This window comes from Triplophysa rosa, linkage group LG6 (genome assembly GCF_024868665.1).
Source record: "Triplophysa rosa linkage group LG6, Trosa_1v2, whole genome shotgun sequence".
In the NCBI taxonomy this organism is placed as follows: Eukaryota; Metazoa; Chordata; class Actinopteri; order Cypriniformes; family Nemacheilidae; genus Triplophysa; species Triplophysa rosa.
In genome coordinates, this window is record NC_079895.1 from 20,220,925 (window position 1) to 20,246,315 (window position 25,391).

Below are 25,391 nucleotides of genomic sequence, written 5' to 3' on the forward strand. Positions count from 1 at the left end.
CTGCTTAAGCGGCTCATTGAATGGAAAAGACGCAGAGATATTTTTCCACTAAATGTTACTTAAAGTTAAAGTTTATCCAAAATGATGCTAGTCGCTATCACTCTCTGAAGGATACTAAAACCACAGTGCGCGCTGTGTGTATATGTGAGCATGTGACACGGGGGTCTGATTAAGTGACAGATGCATGCATTGCAGAATCAGATCCAGAAACAATGCCTCAAATATCGTTATTGCTGTTATTATGAAGTGTAAAAGATTTTCAGTTAGTTTTGAAACTGTGGCAAAACAAATTAGATGGTGGTGGGCCATCATAGTCTAATGCATTGTTTATACACCCGCCTGGGTCCGCACCGCGAGTCTCCACTGATCCCACGTGGGTTTTCCTGAATGGGCGAGGCGTTTAATGAATGGGAAACATGCGTCCTTTCCTCCGGTCATTTACAATCACGTTCTGATGAAAGGAAATGATTGGATGCTACCAACTTGACATAAAAGGGAATTACAAACTCATTGAAATCCGTCAAAATGAAGTACGGCCTTCAGATTTGTCAGTCACTGGTAAAAAAATCTGTCAATGACAGAATTTTCGGTTAACGCGACCTCTGCTTGAATGTCACGTGATTTATGTAGAAATCAGAGTTCCAGGAAGTTATGGTTAATCTTTTAATATCTTTCATTTATTCTTTAAACGTCCTTAAGCCTTTAAACGTGTTAGAAGTTAGTTTAAATCCTTGTGTTTAGCTGCAGCTCCATGTGTTGCTAGTTACCTGAGGGAACTACTGAGAAGCTCCATGAACAGCTACTGCACTAAAAAGACCAGTGTTCCAGTGAAGTGAACAGAGTTGAGGCGACTGTCTCTCTCAACGACTTAGGACACTTCATAACAAACTCTGCATGACAATCCAGTTGCCAGGGCAACCAGACAGTATCTTTTTCCCTAGTTACTGGCCAGATGGAGACCATTGTGGTCCTGTGGTGGACACACCTGTAACCATGACTCAGCTTTATACAACAAAATCTACCCAGGAGCAAGTAGATATGGAGATTTTTCAGACTGTGGGAAAAAACTGCTAAGAATATGCAGCTAAGAATACTACACTTGTACCCAGGGGTTAAATAGGGATATGTTATGTGCTGGGCTCTGTGGAGGATTTTGAAGAGTGCATATATGAAGCTTAAAATCTTATTCATTGATAAACTGTAAAATATAAGTTGAGAGAGCCCTTTGCTATGAACAATAAAATGCTGATCAAACTCATTCTAGATGCCAGCAGTTTACAAAGCTACATGTCACAAGAATAAATGACATAAGCTGAGACGGTCAGCTTATGTGCCCCCCATGCCCAATTTAACCCCTGCTTGTACCCAAATATAATTGGTTTGTCATATATTACTATAAAAACAATCAAAGTAGTCAAAATAAGTTATTAAACAAACAAACATGGTAAGGAATGTATAGAACCGGAAGAATGTTATAATTCTGCAGAATGCACGTTTTTCTGCAGAATTATAACATTCTTCCGGTTCTAACAGCCCATAAAGAGCTGGTAAAACAGAGATGCTCTCTTTCTGCAAGCAAAAGCTTTGCTGAATATGAACAAAGTGTTGTGTTTGTGTGAAAAAGGATAAATAAGAGGATGATGTGGGAGATCGAGCAGTAGAAGATTTGTCCATCTAACCTCAGAGCCGAGAGCAGAAGCAGTCAGTTCACTAACAATACTGGCCAGAAGACCACAGGTGTTGGACACCAGATGAGGAGAGAAAAGCTCCATCTCCTTCCTCAGACTCTTCCTCACAGGAAGCACCACAATGACCAGCATCTTCTCCAGAACCTCTCGGAACGTTGTCATGCCCATGAGATTTTCCTCCGTCTGAAAGCATTCGATAAAAGATGAGTCAGCTGAACATCAACAAAGCAACTGAATAATACATATTGATTATGCTTGTGTCTAGGGGCAGGGTGAGTACTCACGTGACTGAGTTTCTCCATGTGTGCCACCAGCAGGGGGAAGCGGTGAGCGAGGGCAGAGTCGTTCTCTGTGCTGACCTGCTTGACGAGCGAGCGCAGAAGAACTTCTCCGTCATAAGCGATGGGCAAGATGGAGGTCAGCTTGACGGATGTGTTACAGAGCGCTGACATCACAGCAGCAAGCAGACGGCTGCTTGATGTGCGGAAGTTCGCTTCTTGAATGTCCTGTGGAAAAAAATGTCAACGTTAAGATCTGTAGATTCTTTTGCTATTATTATTTGTTATATATCCGAGATATATTCAAAAAAGCTGTTTTAAACTGTGACATCTGTTAGTCTCCGACAGATATCCTTAATCACGTCACTCTTTTTTTTTATTTAGGCCTACAGAAATGTTTTTTAGTTTAAGTTTTTCTAAATCACTACAGTAGCACAATTTATTAAAAAAAACCTGTACTAGCTCTTTAAAATTTGCCAAACAATAACACATTCAACCAATACAGGTCGATTACATAGCAGATCCATATATTGGTAATTTCAGTGACTTAGAATGTGTCTCATCCAATCCATTTCATTTCCCAAAATGTTATATGCTCTCCTACTTGTAAGTTGCTTTAGATAAATGCCAAATGAATAAATGTCATTTTGACAATATATTAGCTATTTCTTCTGGACTGGTTTTGAGAGTTTCACATGGCTGAATTGCCGCACCACCAGCTTTTCATTGATTCAAGGTCACAGAAGCATATTTTTCTACGATATGTAATCGTGATATGACTACCTGATCAAGGCAGTTGAGCAGGTCACAGAGACAGGCCCACTGCAGGGCAGGTGTGGGGTAGAAAGTGTGAAAGCATGCAGTAAAGGTGTTGTGACACTCTTGTAGTACGGCCTCCAGCAGAGTGAGGGGCTGACTCAGATATCCCTGCGGGTCATTGTCCAGTTTGGTTAAGCAGTTGTCCATCCCCTCTGACAAGATCTTCTTCAAGAGACTGCGTGTCTTTCCTACACACTCCGCCAGCTTGCTGGACTCTTCCACCACTGCTTTGGTGCTGGCTAGATGGGACAAATTAACCGTGACAATTAGATTTTGTTTGTTGGTCTCAGCAACAGACGTGCCCATAAAAAGTTTACTGACTGTCTAAAACATACTGCTGCTCTGGTAAACACTTTTTGTCATACCAGCAAACTCGCAACAAAAAGAATGACAAAAAGAACGACTGGTCATGTCTATGTCAGACAGTTACTGTCTTATTCTGTCTGGTTCTGTATGTATTTACAATTTAACGTTTATGCATCTGGCAAAACAGAAGGTAACAGTAAGTAGCTGTGACTTTTTCTTCTGAAATAGAGTTGTTTCAAAGCAGCTACTGGAATGGCACTTCTGTAGTGACATATTTTCAAATGTAAAATATGTCCAAATAGATGAAATACCAGAGATGGGAAATATCTCGCAGATGTAGACCCGCAGTAGTCGCAGACAGCATGTGCCCACAAATCGCAGACGCTCCAAGTCCAGAAGGGTGGCTGTGTACTGAAAACCCTTTAGCCCTCTGAGCTCCTCTACCCCCAACACCAGTGTGGTCCAGCTCCAGTGCAGAATACTCAAAAGAGACTCGAAACAATCCTGAGGCAAACACATACACATTTTCCTACACATTAGGAATGAGTCAAAAATCAAAAATATTATTTAGAGGTCTTGTTAGTTATGAAAGCCCAGAGGAGAAAGGCCACCAAATCAATTGCTTTTAAAGCCCTTTACTAGCTACATAACATTCATTACAGTAAAGTAATACAAGTACAGCCAATAATTTTGCCATTTTATAAAAAACGGCATTTCATAAAAAAATTATACATCGAGTCCATTAAGTATGTCTGTAGTTACACTTACCACAGAGACGGTCCTGGCGAAGGAACGTTTGAGGATGTGAACAGGCTCACTGGTCTGCTGCTTCCCTTTAGAGGCATTACCATCATTACAGGGTAACCTGGACAAATCAGACCCAAACAAAATAGTAAAAGAATATACTTTCTTTACCCAGGTTTTTATGTAACCAGCACAGAACAAATATTCTTAATGTACCTGTAGAGTAGCTGAGGTATTTGTCCAGCATTCACATCAGTACCATTGTTTGATTTCTTGGAGCTTTTAAATTGAAAGACCACACTGCAGGAGAGAGTTCAGGATTATTATAAAACAATCACACTTTAAATCACTGCACTGCAAATAAGTATTAAGTTGTGGGTACCCATCATCAGTGGTGATGGTCGCCTGGCCGTGGGATCCGCAGTCACTGCTGGGCCCCGACACACGAGCCCACGACACGTACCACCAGCCCAACTGCAGGAGCACAGGCTCATCAAACATCATGGCGTATTTCTCCCTGCATACACAAAACAGACCAGGACAAACAATTATACCACTGTTTTTAACAAACATACCTGCACAAAAATGATGCAAAACCTTTTTTGAGAGTTAAGAATTACACAAAATGTATGTGCGTGTATTACTGTATATCATCCATCTTTCTCTCCATGTAACTTCATTTGGCATCTGCCATTAAAAATCCATATGGGTTGAACACTCCTCATTTACTGATTATATGATTTTGGATTTAAGCTCAAAGGTATTTTTATGAAGCGTACCGAGCGGCACAGTCATACGCCAGTACATCAGTCTCGGCCAACAGGTCTCCATCAGTCTCATGGTCTCCACCATCTGGGCCCAGCTCAAACAACTGCAAAGACAATCATAGCTCAGAGATTCAAATGCAAAGATTAAAAAAAACCTCATGATTTGAGTAAGATAACATGAGTAAAATAGCAGCTGACCTTGATCTTTGCAGTGTACTCTCCTCTACCACCAAAAAGACCCAAACCCCCTAACAAGATGTCAGCATCAGCGCAGAAGCGGATGGCCTCTACAGAGTGTGCCGAGTAACCCCAGCCTCCTCCGTGACCTACAAACACCAAATGGCAAAATGAGATCAAACACATTCTCGCACATTTCATTAACAGGTACCTATAATAGGAATAATGGTCTATTCACACAATCCTCAGTTTAAACACTGGAGGTTGTCTCGTTGTGGATGCATGGTTGATTGAAGTGAAATGGCCAACAATTATTGGTGTGCCAAACTTTTTGAAAGGCAGACCACAGATACATTTACACAGTACTAAAGAATGTCATGTAATGTAAGCGAGTTGCTGAAAAAGAAGCAAAACATGTCCCCCGTCTTAAAAAGTGACCATTTGGATATAAAATAAGCAACTTAAAGGGATAGTTCACCCAAAAATTAAAATTCAAAAATAAAATTTACTCACCTTCGAGTTGTTCCAAATCTGTATATATTTCTTTGTTCTGTTGAACACAGAAGATATTTTGAAGAATGTAGGACAGCAAACACTTTTGACCACCATTGTAATTTTTCCTATTATGGTTGTCAATGGGGTCCAGGAACTGTTTGGTTACAAGTAGGGGTGTGCGATATGACGATATTTGATCGCGAACGATTAAAATGACAGCACGATCCACTTTTTCGGAAAAATCGCTACATCGTCCTATATAGTGCATGACATGTTATATCCGTTGCTGTTCTACTGATTTCGTCAACATCCGTGCGATAGATGGCGCCAAGTTAACAAACCCGTGTACGTTGCTCGTAAATTTAGTGAGATTAAGCGACGCAGTCAGTGACGATGGAGGGAAACGCGGAGGAGTTGGTCCATAAAAAAATTCAACATCTGTAATATGGAAATGGTTTGTTTTTTCCCCAACAGACACAGCGCAAACAGCAGTTATTTGCAAATGTTGCAATGATAAGATTCGCACGTCGGATGGCAACACAACGAACCTTGTTCAGGGCTCTAGAGTGCGACCAATTTGGTCGCACATGCAACCTAATTTCTCAATGGTGCGACTAAAAAATCTGAGGTCACACCGGTGCGACCAGCCGTTCGAGGGAAAAAAAGTCTCTGCGAAAGTCTCCCTGTGGTTCAACAGCAGACACATTAGGCCCATATCGTGGCCTAAACCAATCAGAGATAGTGAAGGGCGGGCCCCCTCTGATTGGCCGTGGTCCAGATAGTCCTGTACATGTGTGTACGTTTGAAAATGCTGTGCTGCAGTCGGACGGAGAGGTGAGTAGCCTAGGCCCGTCAGATAAACAGAGTGGATGTAGCCGCGGATGATGAGAGAAGATGAAAAGAACGATTGACAACTTTTTCGTTAAGAATGTTAAGTTAAGGCCTGATCCGTCCGAAAATCATAACCAATGTGTGACACGCTAGACTGCAACTAAATGGTCTCATTTTGCAACAAATTTTCCTGCCAGTGGGACAAGTTTTTCTTAATGGTCGCACCGGTGCGACTGTCAAACTGATCAATATATACTTTTTGCGTATTATAAATTTAATGCGCAGAAATGTTATATTGCGCAAGCTGCGCATTCAGTCACTCATTTTCGTCTCCCCTCCTTCAACCATTTACTTATCTATCAGTGCCCCGCCCCCAAAGACGTAATTCGCAGGTTACGGGTAAGAGGCGAAGGACCGAAAGAGCAGACGAGTGAAGCCCTCAATCTTGCAACTTAAATAAATATGCAGAATACAAGAATTTCCCCCGCTAAGGTACAAAACAGCAAAGATAACGAAATGTGTTGCAAGTATTGTATGCATGTGAAGCTAATGCAGGAAACACGTGTTTAAACTTTAAGCACTGAACTACTGTATAAAGATTTCTAACAATACTGCAAAGCATACAAAACGTTATACATCACGCTAAATTCTATTTATTTGTGAGTCGCTATTGATAGAAGCCAAACGTGTATCAATGCAGCTATCATGATGAATAATCACTAAAAGCCTTCAGGTCTCGCAGGTTGTTTGAGATATGCACGCGCCCAGAGAGTGAGAGCACAAAATACTAAACGGAGTTGTCTTTCACGCCTTCTTACTCTGAAACGGACATATTAACACAAAATAACCTAAAAATTCCCATATTAACAAGAAACCTTGTAAAGGTATTCAGTTTGTTTCGTGACCAAACAGTTGGGAAACAAAACACGTGTTCCAGTATATTGCGCGAGCTCTTAAAGGGGCAGCAGCATAATAAAGATCTCTGTTTATAATGTTCATCAAACAACAACGGACGGGCCCAAAAACCCTCACTGATATTAAAGGAATTGTGTTCTCTTATAGGAGTCGTTCACAACAAATAAAGGAAGAAAGTAGCTTTAAGAAAGATGTGCTTTAAATATGGTAAAGTGTTGAAAGAGAGTTTACATATACAATAAAAATAATTCAACCATAAACAATGATTTGTATTAATTTCTAATTGATTTATTAATGTATTAAACACATTTTAATGAAGTTTTAGTGATTATTTTTTCTTACCTCACCCCACGACTCTGGTGCTATCAAATTAAGGGCTGGTACCACCAACTGAATAACTCTCTCAAGTGTTAGTCTAGAGCCCTGCTTTCTTGTAGAATTGTGCTTCAAATAAAGAACTTTATGTTGACCAGATTGTTAGTTAATCATTTACAAGTCAATATTGCCTATATGGACAGCGATTTAAAAAAAAGTGAACTTGTAAAACTGCGGTGTTAAATGCGATGCGGTCGAAAATTTGGGTGCACCTAACTTTTGTGCTGGTGCACCTAAGAAAACAAGTTAGGCGCACCAGTGCAACCAGTGCAAAAAGTTAGTCTAGAGCCCTGTTGTTAACCACCTCAAAAGAAAGCACCCGAAAGAGTATGCTGACAGTCAAATTATAAAGGGACTCCACGCGAGAACATCAGGTACAACCAAGCAGCCAGAAACTACAAGGCTTAAACAAACGACTTTAACGAAAGACGCATTTGAGAAAGGAACTCCGTATGACAGAACGAGCAAGCGCTGGAAAGATGTAACTGATGCGGTGACATTTTACCTGGCCAAAGACATGATTCCCATAAAGAGTGTGGAAAATGAGGGCTTTAAAAGACTGCTCAAAGTCGTAGATCCACGTTACGAAATACCCAGCTGCAAATATTTTTCTTCCACGGCCATTCCACAGCTTTATTCCGAGTGCCGCAACAAGACGCTAAACAAAATTCAAAACGTAAAGTTTTTAGCTACAACAGCTGATTTATGGTCTAGCCGTACGTCTGAGCCTTATTTAAGTCTGACGATTCACTTTATTCATGACTGGAAGTTGTGCAGTGCGAGTCTAGAAACAACATATTTCCCACAAGATCACACGGACGAGCTCATAGCGCAAGGCCTTAGGGACGCGCTTGAATGTTGGGGACTGAAAGAAGCAAACATGACCTGTATGACAACAGATAGCGGGACCAATATGGTGACAGCATTGGAGCTCAACAGCTGGACTCGTCTGCAGTGTTTTGGGCACAGACTCCACCTAGCCATCGGTGAGTGCAACTAAAAATAAATATTGTCTCTGCCATTAAGGAGATTGTTTGTATAATAAATAATTTAAAATTACATTAGGAACATTGAACAGTAAAATTATGAGATTAGTTTGCAATAATAATTGCATTATTTTATATATTTTAATTGTATTATTTATATATAAAAACGTTTTTGTGGAACATCTGTTTGGTTTCAATAAAATAATATAATTTTATAATATAAACATTTGTAAATAAAATTTTACATTGTGCATTAGGTTAAATCTAATTAATACATTATTCTTTTTTATTAGAAAAAAGTGCCAAAGACCCTCGTTTTGAACGCGTAACATCGGTCTTCAAGAAAGTCGTCAGTACATTCTCCTTCAGCTGGAAGAAAAAGAGGGACTTAAGTAATGCTCAAACTGAGCTAAAGCTACCTCAACAGAATCTCATCTCCGAGTCCCCAACACGATGGGGTTCGAGACTCAACATGATCGAGAGAGTGCTTGACCAGGAAAAGGCCATTTCTCAGGTCCTGAAGGCAGACAAGAAGACTAGGCATTTGGTTCCGTCATGTTGACGTAATGGAGTCTGTGAAAAAGGCATTAAGTCCACTGAAAGACTTTACTGATGCACTCTCAGGTGAGGACTATGTGAGTATATCTTATGTAAAGCCAATGCTTCACCTGTTGAAAGTCAACATTTTGAGCCTGAATGATGAAGACACTGAACTAACAAAAACAATGAAGACAAGCGTTCTCGCATACCTCACTGACAAATATCAGGACCCCACCACTGATGACCTGCTGGACATGGCTTCGCTTGTGGATCACAGGTTCAAAACATAATACATAGACAAAGACAAGATAGAGGGAATACAAACCAGAGCTTTGTCTGAGCTGGAGTCTTTGCTGACCATACAGTATCCAACATCAGATCAGCAGCCTACACCTAGTACCTCAACCTCCACATCACAGAGCCCTGATGAGGGTCAGACACCACCCAAGAAAGCAAAACAATCACTTGCCAGCTTTTTAAAAGCCTCAGGTGTTGTAAGTGCATCTGCAGCCACAACATCAGCTTCCTCATCTCTAAAAGAGGCAATAGAAGGAGAATTGAAGGGATACTTGTCCACACCAAATGCAGAAAGTGAGGTGGATCCACTGGGATGGTGGAATGTCCATGAGGCAAACTTTCCAAGAGTTTGCCAACTTGCTAGAAAGTATTTATGCATTCCAGCCACAAGTGCTCCCTCAGAAAGAGCCTTCAGTACTGGTGGCAATATTGTCACCTGCCAAAGGGCAACTCTCAAGCCAGATAAAGTGAATCAGCTGGTTTTCCTTTCTAAAAATTTGTGACTGTGATTAGTTATACTGTGTGTTCTTTTAGAAATTGATATGTTCCAAAGCTGCTAAGTTTACAAGACTCAGGACTCAGGTCAGGAAATATTTTTGTATCTTTATTGTTTTGGTTCTGAAAGACGTTGCACTTTGAAAAATCTACTAAACAGATTACGAAAGGTAGTTTACATTTTGTATGCGTGTTTTTGTTTTTACCTTTGGAAGCCAATGTTTATTTTTTGGGAGTTATGCTAAAGTCTGTGCACTTGCATTTATTTAACTAGACCAAGTACATTTTTTTATTTAAACATTATTTAACTTTGTAAAAATAAGCTATTTACATTTTTGAACCTGTTTGCTGGGATCTATGTCTAATAAGCTATCTGACTGTTACAACTTAGATTTATTAAACCAATGTTCATTTTGTGATGTTAATTGTAATGCAAGTCTTGTTGAATGTTCATACTTTCATAATTGCACTTGCATTAAATCTTAACTTGATTAAAATATTCTGGAAAATATAAATGGTAAAGAGTATGTTTTTATATGGGGACATTAGTTTGGCTGTATTGTAGCTCTGTAATTTGCAAAATAGTCTTAAAACCAACTTGAAAAAGAACCAGGATAAAATCGTGAATCGTGATGTATCCAGAAAAAATCGTGATTTGAATTTTTTTCTATATCGCCCACCCTTAGTTACAAGCATTTATCCAAATATCTTTCTCTGTGATCAACCAAACAAAGAAATTTATACAACTAGAGAGTGAGTAATTCATGATAGAATTTTCATTTTTGGGTGAACTATCCCTTTAAATAAGCATATACTTAAATAACAATGATTAGATCAGTATAGCAGTGATTATGTTTCCACAGGCAACAGTTCCTTGAATCTTAACTGACGCAGTGTACAGCATCTCAATTTCTCACACTACTATGTTGTGTCCGTCGAAAAGGTTACTGCTTTTCATAAGGGGCAAATTATTGGCTTGCATCAAGCAATAAAAACCAGAGACTTTTTTCCACACATGAACTGGCCACCGTATGAATTCAACTCCATTAAAAACCTCACTTGTGATCAATACATTTTGGCCAAAAACATGATTATGACAAGAGTATGCAACATTTCTTGGCCAGGCAGTGTGAAAACAGGATGACATAAACACAGTATTTTACAGGTCATCAATCAATCATATGAGCCTTACTATCCTCACTTTAACTGGTAAATGTGGCACTTTGTTGCAGCTCTTTTGCATAAAAATCACAACCATCACAATGATCCCTGCCTATCGTGTTGCTGGAAATGACCTTTTTGTAATTGCTACAGTGTTATTACAACGTCATTATGTATGATCTTACTCTCAAAGCGGTTGACCATACTGTAGTCTTCTTTAGAGTAGACCTTCATCACAGCCTGGGTCTCTTCCTCAGCACTGGCCACACCCATCTTCAGTTCCTGCATAGCAGCCAGTGTGTCAAGACAACCTGCACACAGAAGATCATGCACACAGTGAGGGGAATTTAATTCCCTGAAGCCCTTTCAACATGTTAGTCAGTCATCATAAACAGTAGTTTGGTTTCACAATATTCCAAATTCACTCCGAAACAATCCTTTTGCTGAGCGAAAATACAGATACAGGGCTTTGTTCCAAGCTGCAGGATTACTGTTGGGTTCAATATAGTTTTAAACTGCCCCTTTTTTTCAAAAAGAGTCAAGAGGCTTTGAGATACTGGTTTAAAAGAGAGCACTGCAAACTGCGGATTTAAACAGAGCTGTGAAACAGGGATAGGACAGGGAGATGTTGTACCCAGGATGTGCAGAGCTCCATGGGAACGTGTGGTGGTGGCGTGAGAGCCTGAGGGCAGAGCCAGCTCAGGACTAAGAATGCTGCAGAGGGCCTGGATGTCAGAGGCGGGGGGCACACGAGCATCTGCTATCACAGCGTTATAGCAACACATCTCACATGTGGCAGGTAGGAACCTGGTGGAGAGAAAGATTGCTTTAGGTGATAAGAAATAGTTACAGTGGCTTGGAAAAGTATTCAACCCCCAATTAGACCACCTTATAAAACAGGTGGATTCATGTTGAAAGGAACATATCATGGAACAATGCTGTTTGGCTTCAATAAAGATGATTGTCACAAGCTAGCAGTGATGTCATCATTAGAAGTTATATATAATATATATAAATAATAATATAATAATAATATTATAATAAATAATATTATAGAGCATAAAATGAACACATATCAAATGTATCGCTTTGCAGCTTGTTAGCACTGGAACAGGAAATAAGTCAGCTAAAGGTCTATTGCCGCACAATGGAAAAAATGCTTCTAATGTTCATTTTTAGGCAAACTATTTATTTAAATATTATTTATGGCCAGCGGAATAGACATAGGGCACTAAAAGCATATCAATGCTCCTGAGAAACTTTTATTCAAAGTCTGCTGACACCAGACGGGTTAACATCTCACCTCCAGATGACATCATAGACAGGGTCTAGACAGAGACCAAACCCCTGGAGGTCCTCCTGCTCTGAGTCATTGAATGTGCGGCAGCTCCCATCCATTTTGTTAATCAATAGACATTTGAAGGGTGGAGGCACAGATACAGATGTTGGAACCAGACCTAGAATGAACACAAAAAGAAGTTGAAGTCAGTTGTACCGCGGCATTGAAAAAGCACGTTCTGAAGGAGCTCAGAAGACTCCCCGAGTTCCCCAACCACAAGTGAAAGTACCTATGATGTGTTTGCTGGCGAAAATCTCTGAGGTGGCCAAGACGTGGGAGTTGATCAGCGCCTCATCGATTCTAAGGAAGGTCTGATCACCGCTGGCACCGATCCACGTGGCCTTGCGGCCATACTTAGCTCCAATGTTGGGCATCGGAGAAGGCTTGGCGTTCCAGTAGGGCATGTCAAGAATGGGCCGCCCTAATTGCCCTTTCTGTTAATATAACACAAGGTATGTATTAGGGGGGTCACAACAGACAAGTATTGGCAATAACTGTGATATTAATAACTGGTATTGCTATTGTGTCAATAGTACACAATATTGCACCTGATTAACATTTTGCTTTGAGACACAATGGTTACAAATGCTGTCTTCACTTCACTACACTGATATTTTGGGTGTAATTATTAGTCAAATGAAAAAAAAAACATCTGACTGACAGCATTATTATTATTTTTTTCATATATGTTACAATAATATCGTTATCATCGTTATCAATAATATCGTTAGTGAAAACATGATGTTGTGACAGCCCTAGTATGCGCGTTTTAAGGTCTGAACCCCTATAAAATCTAACAAGTCCCAAGTTGGGAGTAAAATAAATTATATACCGAGAAACTCCCAAAGGTGAAGACCTGTCCATCCATAAGAAGCACTGCAGTGTGGTTACTGCCTGCAGTCACCTGAGTACTGGGGCCAGGTAGAGCCTGCACCAGAGTGGGGGACCCCCTGTGTGCAGAGCCAAATCAAATGTGCCAAAGGTTAGTTAAGTGTTGTGTTTATGTTGTTGAAGCTTGTAAGGTGTGCAACATTTGTTACCGCAGCAGAAACATTTAAATATTTTTGTCATTTATTGCCTTTATTTTGCTACAAACAAATAAATTATTCTGTGTAATTTTTTTAAAATAATCTTTTACTTTTTATAGGCTCCATGAGCTAGAAACTCAATGGCGGTATCATAAGAGCAGTCCAAATGGCTTCTACATGCTATTGTCTAGCCTTTGTTGAAAGAAAGATATAATCAGTATACTGTGATTGAGGTCTGCTTCTACCAAAAACCTAATTCATGGCTTCAGAAGATTTGGAATACATTGCCTAAATTTTATGGACTACTTTTGTTGTCATTTGTCTTTAGTTGTTGAGAGCTGTGATCACTATGAACTATCTATTTGTAGAAATGCACCTATTAAAGATTCTTCAACATTATTCCTTTGAGTTCCACAAAACAACAGTATTTAAAAACAACACGACAAGTACTACAAAATTTCAAATGCTATTAGATTATTAATGATAATCTTAAATCTATAATTTACCTTATTAGTAAGTTTTTTTTTTTTTATTTAGCCTTGTGCAAGCACTGTCGAGCTTGTGCAGAGGCAGCAGCTTTTGCCAGAGGGGAACTGGAATCCCTTGGTTGGGCCTGGGTTCTCCTGAGTTTTTTTTTCTCGATTGGAGTTTTGGGTTCCTCGCCACGTTTGCATACTGTTTTGCACTATTTGCCTGGCCGCTGCTTTAGAATTTTAAAGTTGTACTTAATTAATATTGCATATAGGAATTTATAGTCTATTTAATATTTGACCTGTGTTTCTCTCTCCTTTATCTTAAATGTGTGCTTTCACTGTGCGTGCTTGTCTGTGTGTGTGTGTGTGTGTGTGTGTGTGTGTGTGTGCGTGCTTGTCTGTGTGTGTGTGTGTGTGCGTGCGTGCTTGTCTGTGTGTGTGTGTGTGCGCATCCGTCTGTGTGTGTGTGTTAGTACGTGTGCATATTGTGTGTGTGGAGTGTTTTGTATGTGGGTATGTCTGTCTTCTGTGTTTTCACATTTTTCTTGTTTTTACAGGTATAACTTGAATTGTTTTGCTTATAGTTAATATGTCTCATGTACAGCTGCTTTGTAACAATGAAAATTGTAAAAAGCACTATATAAATAAAGTTGAGTTGAGGTAAAATATTTACAAAGTTTTCATTTTTGGATGAACTAACCCTCTAAACCATCATTACCTAGAATTAACATCTCCATGTCCAAGTTGTCCATGCTGTCCATAACCAAAGGTGTAAACATCACCATTCTCCATTAATACCACTGTAAAAAAAATAAACAGGAGCAATAATATGTATCCAATATAAGGACAACAATGTGTCATATTCACAGTCAGAAGTGATTTTAACTTACCGGAGTGATGGAAGCCACAGCTGACCTGCACAGCTCGCAGCTCACAATCAAAGCGCACCGACCCTGGAGGATAGGTTGTGATCTTACTGGCATCTTTGTCCCCACGTTCACTGCTGCCATCTGCAGCAAAAAAGAAGAGCATGAGGAATGAGGACGAAAGAAGAGGGGCAGAGGAGGACAGAGAGGTGAGATGGATGATGCCGTGCTCTTAACCTGAGAAGTGAAATGATCTCCTGCCTCAGAGGAAAGACAGACAATGAAATACTGGCATGCTTGGACAGGGGAGGGACAGAATAATAGCTTGGAGATAAACTAAGAAGGAAGCTGTAGCTCTATACATCCTTACGCACTTTCTCTCTCAGGGGTTAATAAGAGTGATTTGGCACAAACCCAAAAAAGGAACACATAAAAGTGAGCTGCATGAGGTTAACACTTCAAAAAGTTAAGACGATCAGAAAAAAACTTGTACTTGTATGTTGGATATCACTGCTGTCATCATATTTTTATACTCATTATTAATAATCACCCTTTATGTTTGTCACTGGGTTTTATAAATATCGAATCAATACAAAATATTCAAAAGTGCTTGTCAACTTTGACAACACAGTATTTAATCATTTAAAAAGTGTTTCTTCCATTTCCAGAAAAACAGCTACATTTGGACATCCAAGATTTCAAAAGGATAGTGACAATACGTAATTTTCAGTTTTGATATCTATTTTAATATAGTATGATATGATTTTACAAAAATAAAGCATTATTGTATATGGCATATTTGGCAGGTATCAAATATCACACTTTTCAACCTTAATTTTCTAAATTCTTAAATGCTTGAAGTTAGATTTGTAGACAAATATACATCATGCCAATTTCCTACAAAACTTGAATGATAACAATGGGACCATTACAGTACTTCTTCCCTTCTGCATACATAAATATACACAAAAGAAAAAAGGAACAAAGTTACATGCACCAGTGTCCACAATAGGCATGTTCATGAGACTATTATTTGATTATTAATATACTGAAATACACTTTCAGGGCTCTAGAGTGCGACCAGTTTGGTCGCACATGCGACCTAATTTCTCAATGGTGCGACTAAAAAAAATCTGAGGTCGCACCGGTGCGACCAGCCGTTCGAGGGAAAAAAAAGTCTCTGCGACAGTCTCCCTGTGGTTCAACAACAGACACATTAGGCCCATATCGTGGTCTAAACCAATCAGAGATAGTGAAGGGCGGACCCCCCTCTGATTGGCCGTGGTCCAGATATTCCTGTACGTGTGTGTACATGTGAAAATGCTGTGCTGCAGTCAGACAGAGAGAGGGGAGGAGCCTATAGGCCCGTCAGATAAACAGAGTGGATGTAGCCGCGGATGATGAGAGAAGATGAAAAGAACGATTGACAACTTTTTCGTTAAGAATGTTAAGTTAAGGCCTGATCCGTCCGAAAATCATAAGCAATGCTCTGACACGCTAGACTGCGACTAAATGGTCTCATTTTGCGAGTATTTTTCCTGCCAGTGCGACAAGTTTTTCTTTATGGTCGCACCGGTGCGACTGTCAAACTGATCAATATATAATTTTTGTGTATTATAAATTTAATGCGCAGAAATGTTATATTGCGCAAGCTGCGCATTCAGTCACTCATTTTCGTCTCCCCTCCTTCAACCATTCGCTTATCTATCTGTGGCCCCGCCCCCAAAGACGTATTCGCGGGTTACGGGTAAGAGGCGAAGGACCGAAAGAGCAGACGAGTGAAGCGCTCAATCTTGCAACTGAAATAAATATGCAGAATACAAGAATTTCCCCTGCTAAGGTACAAAACAGCAAAGATAACCAAATGTGTTGCGAATATTGTATACGTGTGAAGCTAATGCAGGAAACACGTGTTTAAACTATTGTATAAAGCTCTCGAACAATACTGCAAAGCATACAAAACGTTATACATCACGCTAAATACTATTTATTTGTAAGTCGCTATTGATAGAAGCCAAACGTGTATCAATGCAGCTTTCATGAAGAATAATCACTAAAAGCCTTCAGGTCTCGCGGGTTGTTTGAGATGCGCGCGCCCAGAGTCAGAGCACAAAATACTAAACGGAGTTCTCTTTCACGCCTTCTTACTCTGAAACGGACATATTAACACAAGATAACCTAAAAATTCCCATATTAACAAGAAACCTTGTAAAGGTATTCAGTTTGTTTCGTGACCAAACAGTTGGGAAACAAAACACGTGTTCCAGTATATTGCGCGAGCTCTTAAAGGGGCAGCAGCATAATAAAGATCTCTGTTTATAATGTTCATCAAACAACAACGGACGGGCCCAAAAACACTCACTGATATTAAAGGAATTGTGTTCTCTTATAGGAGTCGTTCACAACAAATAAAGGAAGAAAGTAGCTTTAAGAAAGATGTGCTTTAAATATGGTAAAGTGTTGAAAGAGAGTTTACATATACAATAAAAATAATTCAATCATAAACAATGATTTGTATTAATTTCTAATTGATTTATTAATGTATTAAACACATTTTAATGAAGTTTTAGTGATTATTTTTTCTTACCTCACCCCACGACTCTGGTGCTATCAAATTAAGGGCTGGTGCCACCAACTGAATAACTTGGTAGCACCAGTGCCACCTCTCTCAAGTGTTAGTCTAGAGCCCTGCTTTCTTGTAGAATTGTGCTTCAAATAAAGAACTTTATGTTGACCAGATTGTTAGTTAATCATTTACAAGTCAATATTGCCTATATGGACAGCGATTTAAAAAAAAAAGAGAACTTGTAAAACTGCGGTGTTAAATGCGATGCGGTCAAAAATTTGGGTGCACCTAACTTTTGTGCTGGTGCACCTCAGAAAAAAAGTTAGGCGCACCAGTGCAACCAGTGCAAAAAGTTAGTCTAGAGCCCTGACTTTACTGGGAACTCAAATTTGACAATATTGACACCGTCTGTTAAGGATGCAAGGACAAATATAGTAATGATGAAAAAATGCTATTTTAAGCAAAGACACCATATTTGGTATAGTATTTGGTTTTGTTCATATCAATTAAAGCAATGCCTTGTTCTCTTATCTCACACTCTTGCTGTTTGGTTTAAACGTACTGTACACCTTAGACAACATTGATGCGTTTCACCTGCCAGCAGGGACCAACTTTTGTGTCAACAAAAGCACTCAGCACTACATACAGTAGAGCCAGTAAAAAGCACTGTCCTTATTCTTTCTCCAGAGACAGAAATAAGACAGAGCCATTATTGCATCCAGAGAAAGCTGGAAGATGTGATAGGATACAGCTGAAGGGAAGGAGAGAGAGAGGGGCATTATGGGGCTCCAGGTGGAGTCTGTAGTGAAGACCGCAGTACCTTTGAGTTTCTCCCGCATTAGCTTAAAGGCCTGAAGGGGTCTTAGTCTGGCTAGCACCTGCTCACGCTGGTTCATAAAAAGGGGGCCAGGGTAAACAAGGGGGCCTATGGGGGGGAGAAAGAGACTTTCACATGCATGGGGCAAAGCATTTCACGAATGGAAAATAAAACAGGGTATTAAAAACATAGTTCTTTATGAATATACAAGCGAGAATGGCGAGCATCCACAACCAACCCACACCCAGAAGAAACAAGAATATGGGAGGCTGGAGATATTTCCCTAAACCCAGAGGAAAAGATCTTGCATGGAATATGCATGAGGTGCTCATTATCAAAATGTATAACAAAGTGAAACGGAGAACAGGACATGACCAAATGTGCTTGAAAAGCAAGTTGAATATAAGAAAATAATAGCAGGGCTGGGCCATTTAATTAAACATTGAAATCTTAATAATCTAGACAGTTTAGAGTCAACAATTTAGAGACATTTAAAATAATTTTGAACTATTATTTTAACAGCCATTATTGCCAAGAATATTAAAAACAATCTGAAATGTATTCTTTTAACTAAATGAAAATCAGTAAAATACATTTTCTTACATATTCAGTGACACAGAGACCAATTTTTGCTTTTTTATCCCCAAAACAAATTTAAATCAGAGATGCGACATTCTTACACTTAAAAGTATCAAGACAATAATGAATTGTGATATTTGTTTAATAACAGTTTTAAGAAACCTAAAGAAAACTCGTTAGGGTATACACTGCGTTCCAAATTATTATGCAAATGATATCTTTCTCTGGTTTTCCTAATTTGTCGATGCAAATGACAGTCAGTATAATTTTCAAGTAATCAACAGTTAGGGTACATTTGGAATTTTATTGAACAAACCTCCCACTGACAACAGTATTTATTTAAAAAATGAAAAACTCAAAATGCACTGTTCCAAATTATTATGCACAACAGAGTTTGAAAACATTTCATAGGTTGTAAAAAACTGAAAATGGTCATTTGTTGAATTTGCAGCATTAGGAGGTCATATTTACTGAAATCAAAAGCTATTTCAATCAAAAACATCCTAACAGGGCAAGTTACATGTTAACATTGGACCCCTTCTTTGATATCACCTTCACAATTCTTGCATCCATTGAACTTGTGAGTTTTTGGATAGTTTCTGATTGAATTTCTTTGCAGGATGTCAGAATAGCCTCCCAGAGCTGCTGTTTTGATGCTAACTGCCTCCCCACCATCATAGATCTTTCGCTTGAGGATGCTCCAAAGGTTCTCAATAGGGTTGAGGTCAGGGGAGGATGGTGGCCACACCATGAGTTTCTCTCCTTTTATGCCCAAAGCAGCCAATGACACAGAGGTATTCTTTGCAGCATGAGATGGTGCATTGTCATGCATGAAGATGATTTTGATACGGAAGGCATGGTTCTTCTTTTTGTACCATGGAAGAAAGTGCTCAGTCAGAAACTCTACATACCTTGCAGAGTTCATTTTCACACCTTCAGGGACCCTAAAGGGGCCCACCAGCTGTCTCCCCATGATTCCAGCCCAAAACATGACTCCGCCACCTCCTTGCTGACGTCGCAGCCTTGTTGGGACATGGTGGCCATCCACCAACTACTACTCCATCCATCTGGACCATCCAGGGTTGCACGGCACTCATCAGTAAACAAGACTGTTTGAAAATTAGTCTTCATGTATGTGTGGGCCCACTGCAACCGTTTCTGCTTGTGAGCATTGGTTAGGGGTGGCCGAATAGTAGGTTTATGCACAACTGCAAGCATCTGGAGGATCCTACACCTTGAGGTTTTCGGGACTCCCGAGGCACCAGCAGCTTCAAATACCTGTTTGCTGCTTTGCAATGGCATTTTTGCAGCTGCTCTCTTAATCCGATGAATTTGTCTGGAAGAAACCTTCCTCATTCTGCCTTTATCTGCACGAACCCTTCTGTGCTCTGAATCAGCCACAAATCTCTTCACAGTACGATGATCTCGCTTAAGTTTTCGTGAAATATCTAATGTTTTCATACCTTGTCCAAGACATTGCACTATTTGACGCTTTTCGGCAGCAGACAGATCCTTTTTCTTTCCCATATTGCTTGAAACCTGTGGCCTGCTTAATAATGTGGAACGTCCTTCTTAAGTAGTTTTCCTTTAATTGGGCTCACCTGGCAAACTACTTATCACAGGTGTCTGAGATTGATTTCAGTGATCCAAAGAGCACTGAGACACAATACCATCCATAAGTTTAATTGAACAATATAAAATTAAATGTTTACGACACTTAAATCCAATTTGCATAATAATTTGGAACGCAGTGTATTTGTGTCTCAGTGCTCTTTGGATCACTGAAATCAATCTCAGACACCTGTGATAAGTAGTTTGCCAGGTGAGCCCAATTAAAGGAAAACTACTTAAGAAGGACGTTCCACATTATTAAGCAGGCCACAGGTTTCAAGCAATATGGGAAAGAAAAAGGATCTGTCTGCTGCCGAAAAGCGTCAAATAGTGCAATGTCTTGGACAAGGTATGAAAACATTAGATATTTCACGAAAACTTAAGCGAGATCATCGTACTGTGAAGAGATTTGTGGCTGATTCAGAGCACAGAAGGGTTCGTGCAGATAAAGGCAGAATGAGGAAGGTTTCTTCCAGACAAATTCATCGGATTAAGAGAGCAGCTGCAAAAATGCCATTGCAAAGCAGCAAACAGGTATTTGAAGCTGCTGGTGCCTCGGGAGTCCCGAAAACCTCAAGGTGTAGGATCCTCCAGATGCTTGCAGTTGTGCATAAACCTACTATTCGGCCACCCCTAACCAATGCTCACAAGCAGAAACGGTTGCAGTGGGCCCACACATACATGAAGACTAATTTTCAAACAGTCTTGTTTACTGATGAGTGCCGTGCAACCCTGGATGGTCCAGATGGATGGAGTAGTGGATGGTTGTGGATGGCCACCATGTCCCAACAAGGCTGCGACGTCAGCAAGGAGGTGGCGGAGTCATGTTTTGGGCTGGAATCATGGGGAGACAGCTGGTGGGCCCCTTTAGGGTCCCTGAAGGTGTGAAAATGAACTCTGCAAGGTATGTAGAGTTTCTGACTGAGCACTTTCTTCCATGGTACAAAAAGAAGAACCATGCCTTCCGTAGCAAAATCATCTTCATGCATGACAATGCACCATCTCATGCTGCAAAGAATACCTCTGTGTCATTGGCTGCTATGGGCATAAAAGGAGAGAAACTCATGGTGTGGCCACCATCCTCCCCTGACCTCAACCCTATTGAGAACCTTTGGAGCATCCTCAAGCGAAAGATCTATGATGGTGGGAGGCAGTTAGCATCAAAACAGCAGCTCTGGGAGGCTATTCTGACATCCTGCAAAGAAATTCAATCAGAAACTATCCAAAAACTCACAAGTTCAATGGATGCAAGAATTGTGAAGGTGATATCAAAGAAGGGGTCCTATGTTAACATGTAACTTGCCCTGTTAGGATGTTTTTGATTGAAATAGCTTTTGATTTCAGTAAATATGACCTCCTAATGCTGCAAATTCAACAAATGACCATTTTCAGTTTTTTACAACCTATGAAATGTTTTCAAACTCTGTTGTGCATAATAATTTGGAACAGTGCATTTTGAGTTTTTCATTTTTTAAATAAATACTGTTGTCAGTGGGAGGTTTGTTCAATAAAATTCCAAATGTACCCTAACTGTTGATTACTTGAAAATTATACTGACTGTCATTTGCATCGACAAATTAGGAAAACCAGAGAAAGATATCATTTGCATAATAATTTGGAACGCAGTGTATAACCCAGCCCCAGGCCTAAATAAAATATTGGAAAGAATTGGAGAACAGAATCGTGACGCTGTAAAGACACATCCATCTTGGGTAGGATGTTTATGTGACATTGCTTGCATTTATTCTGGGCTTGGGTCATGTAAAGCTGGGGACATATTTAACGATTTTATGATTATGAATGGAATTTGATCATAACCAATAATCGTGCCTAGTCTAAGCCAGTTGTGCTCAGTTGTTGTTTAGAATCGCACATACAATCGTTCAGTGTGTAGTGTCTCATGATTCAAGTCTTAGAACTTACGAGCCAGTCATTGCAAGTAGGGCTGTGCGATTAATCGAAATCGAATCGCAATCGCGATGTGAGACATTGCGATTTGCTAATCGCAAGAAGCTGCAATGTGGACGCTATGTAAAAAAATGAAACGCGTCTGTTCCAAGCCCGCTTTGAGTGGCATTCTTCCTAACCAACTGAGTGAGCGCACCTCCGTTATGCCCAAATAGCACTGCCCTTGCGAACTGCGTAAACGGTAGTCATAAAAACAGAAAGCGAGAGAGAGAGGGGGATTACTCGCGCGTCTCTGCCCTGCGTTGCACGTTTCCCACGTCTCGCGGAGGAACTGTTTAAACTTGACGCGCGGACACACAGGCTGTCATACTCGCGCGTCTCTGCCCCGTGCTGCGTGTCATCCGTGTCTCGCCGTTTAAATTTGACGCACATACAGCCTGTTATAATCGCGCGTCTCCGTTATACTTGAGTCCGGCTCCACAATGTCTCCACAAGCGCATCTGGCAATATGGACAAGGCTTGACGCACGGGCGCACCCTGTGTCAACTCACGCCTGGCTCTGCATTTCAAACAAATGTAAATTCTATCTAACTGCTTTACTAATTTCACTTGGATTTCAGCAAATTTTCAATTTATTTTAAAAATCCCAAATAGGCCCAGGCCTACATAAAAATTAATAAATCAAACTGTGTAACCCATTTTAATAATTCACTGATACAATAGAACATTTGATGGATTTAAGGGTTATAATGGGCGTTGTATTTGTTTTAATGAAAACTCTAATAGTGTACACTGGTATTTGGATTCTATTGGTGTGGTGTAATCTGGCAGTTGGCATCCTATAGAACAACAGTAATTCCTATATCAATAATACCCAAAACTGCAAACTGAATTTTGTAATGGTTTTAATGGAAACAATTAGAATTTCTCTAATGGTTTTGATTGTTTTTTTCAGCAGGGCAACTATACCCATACTGTGCGGCACACTATTGACAATATAGAGTTGAAGCTTGATTTAGAAACATTAAATCGCAAATCAAATCGCAATCGCAATGTCTGTCAAAAAAAATCGCAATTAGATATTTTCCCCAAATCGCACAGCCCTAATTGCAAGTCATCTTCACTAAATATTTTATTAAACGTGTTTAGGGGATGACCCGATACCAGTATTGGTCTGATACCAAGCTCATGTACTCGTAATGACACACCGATACCAAAGACCGTTACCTCACGTGACAAACATAGAGCCCTGTGATTTCCGCAACGCGAAAAACGCGGACGAATCGAGGAATCCAGGCATTTCCTAACAAGAAATTAGCGTTGAACATCTAACAGCTAACGAAATAGTCAGATACTGTTTAAATATGTATTCTGCTTGTTTTACTTTACCGTGTGTGAAAGAGTGGTTCGGTTGCGTGTACTGAAAGCATTGTGCTTGTGGAGCTTTCAGCACCAGCGTTTCACTGCACGAGGACACGAACACATAAACAAACACCATTTGCGGCGATCCATCAAAATAAAAGTCCGGTTGACTTGAACAAGTTATAATACACTCACATTTTACCACACCACCCCCCCTTAAATTTTTTATAATTTGACCACAGAGTATATTGTTTACTTTAGTAAACTGAAGTAAATTTGCTAGTAAAATTGTGCTACTTATCATAAAATTTAGAACTTGATTAAAAAATGGTACTTAAATTTAAGTAGACCTAAAAACAAAAGAAAAAAGAAAATGTACCAGTAAGATACTGGTTTATTAACATTATTGTACATTATACAGGCATCGGTTATAGGTATCGGTATCGGTGAGTACCAGAAAAAAAACGATAAAATAAATAAAATATCGGTACTCGTACTCGGTCTTTAAAAAATGGTATCGGTGCATCCCTAAACGTGTTTAATATTTACAACTGGCAGCTGCGATCGATGACATCACAGCCGCACAGGAGACGGTATATAGGCAGAAACAATGAGAAAAATGCTAACAAAAGTCAAAGAAATAAGCTAAAATAATTAAAGAAATAAGTAATCTTTTTGGGGTTATTTTATAGATGTTCATTTCTTTTAAATGGGCATTTTTAAATCAGGCTCCTACATTTACTTTCAATATTACCAGATATTTCAGATCGGGCAGAGAATTATTTGAATAACATAGACTATACTATGTGTGGAGAGCACTCACTCATCATCGTGAATTCATTTATGACGGAGGTGGCTTTTAAAGGGTTTTGCATCTGAACACTTTATATTTTTATTATTTAATGCAGAACAACAGGTGCAATTAGAATGAAGCCTAGCCATTTTAAGTTAAATATAAATTGTCAAATGAAAATAAATAAAATCTGATTGTTAAGCCTGCATAATTAAGGAGCCTCAATACAAATGACAACAGTGGAGTCTAAATGAAACTAAAATAAGCCAATATCTTTGCAGCAATACAGTAACTGTGCGAAACGAATGCAACACAAAAAAACGCTGGATATATAAGGTATGGAATTTTCATTAATATAATTCCCCGTAATATTACTTAAAATAAGCTATATCCTCATATTCTAAGTTTCTTAATCGAAAATATGCAGTGTGTTAGTAAAGGCACAAGTTACAGAACAAAAGCATTTCACGCCTGCGCAGAGCGAAATAAAAACCTGTTAATAAAGCAGACTGCCCATAAGAATGTAGAGAACATACATAAACACTCGAGTGAGTTGGCATATGAGCATCATGGTTTTGTTTCACACTTGTCGAGTAAACCATATCTAAATGCCTGGGTTAAATTTGCCTGGGCTGCGGAGAAATGCGCTCCTCCACGGCGGAGGGCTGCAGGTATATAGCCTAGTTTTAAAGGTTGCTAAGCGATCAAGTTAATTAAAACGCTTTGTATTTTGATTAAAGTCATTTACAACTTTAAAGCTGAATTTAGAGGCAGAAGACGCCGCTTTATTTTACATCAGTTTTGTTTGAGGTGCAGTTTGGGACTTACAGTATACATACTGTATTATGTAGGTAAATGTTGTTTTTTTACTTTCACGAATAATAAATTACTCTTTTAACTCTTGTTTTCATTAACAACTTATTTAACCTACCTCTTATGCATGCTTGAAGTCTAAAACAAATAGGCCTGTCACGATGGCAATTTTTTGTTTTGCGATAAACTGCATCAGAAATAATTGCGATAGTCAATATTATTGTCATTTTATAAACACGTTTTGCCACTGATTACTGATAATATAATAATGCAAGTACACCCTTTTAAAGAACAAAGGCCTTTTAATAGACTATTTGGACATTGAAATTGGAATGTAAATAATAACTGGAGTGTAAATATTT

General features: G+C 39.4%; 1 protein-coding gene across 9 annotated transcripts in view; it reads right to left on the reverse strand.

The window, feature by feature from the left end:
- mycbp2 (MYC binding protein 2) overlaps window positions 1-25,391 on the reverse strand; it is a 116,603-nt gene that overhangs the window by 87,518 nt on the left and 3,694 nt on the right. For 7 of the 9 annotated variants that reach the window (XM_057336967.1, XM_057336963.1, XM_057336961.1 and 4 more), the window contains exons 5-21: window positions 17,967-18,071; window positions 14,605-14,724; window positions 14,433-14,514; window positions 13,046-13,163; window positions 12,443-12,647; window positions 12,178-12,331; window positions 11,509-11,681; window positions 11,060-11,185; window positions 4,801-4,928; window positions 4,615-4,706; window positions 4,218-4,352; window positions 4,052-4,135; window positions 3,860-3,956; window positions 3,403-3,595; window positions 2,750-3,024; window positions 1,973-2,194; window positions 1,680-1,871 (exon numbers count right to left, since the gene is read on the reverse strand). In XM_057336967.1, the coding sequence (XP_057192950.1) occupies window positions 1,680-1,871; window positions 1,973-2,194; window positions 2,750-3,024; window positions 3,403-3,595; window positions 3,860-3,956; window positions 4,052-4,135; window positions 4,218-4,352; window positions 4,615-4,706; window positions 4,801-4,928; window positions 11,060-11,185; window positions 11,509-11,681; window positions 12,178-12,331; window positions 12,443-12,647; window positions 13,046-13,163; window positions 14,433-14,514; window positions 14,605-14,724; window positions 17,967-18,071 (2,501 nt within the window). The remainder of the gene's footprint in view (window positions 1-1,679; window positions 1,872-1,972; window positions 2,195-2,749; window positions 3,025-3,402; window positions 3,596-3,859; window positions 3,957-4,051; window positions 4,136-4,217; window positions 4,353-4,614; window positions 4,707-4,800; window positions 4,929-11,059; window positions 11,186-11,508; window positions 11,682-12,177; window positions 12,332-12,442; window positions 12,648-13,045; window positions 13,164-14,432; window positions 14,515-14,604; window positions 14,725-17,966; window positions 18,072-25,391) is intronic. The other 2 variants (XM_057336966.1, XM_057336962.1) reach the window with 1 other exon arrangement.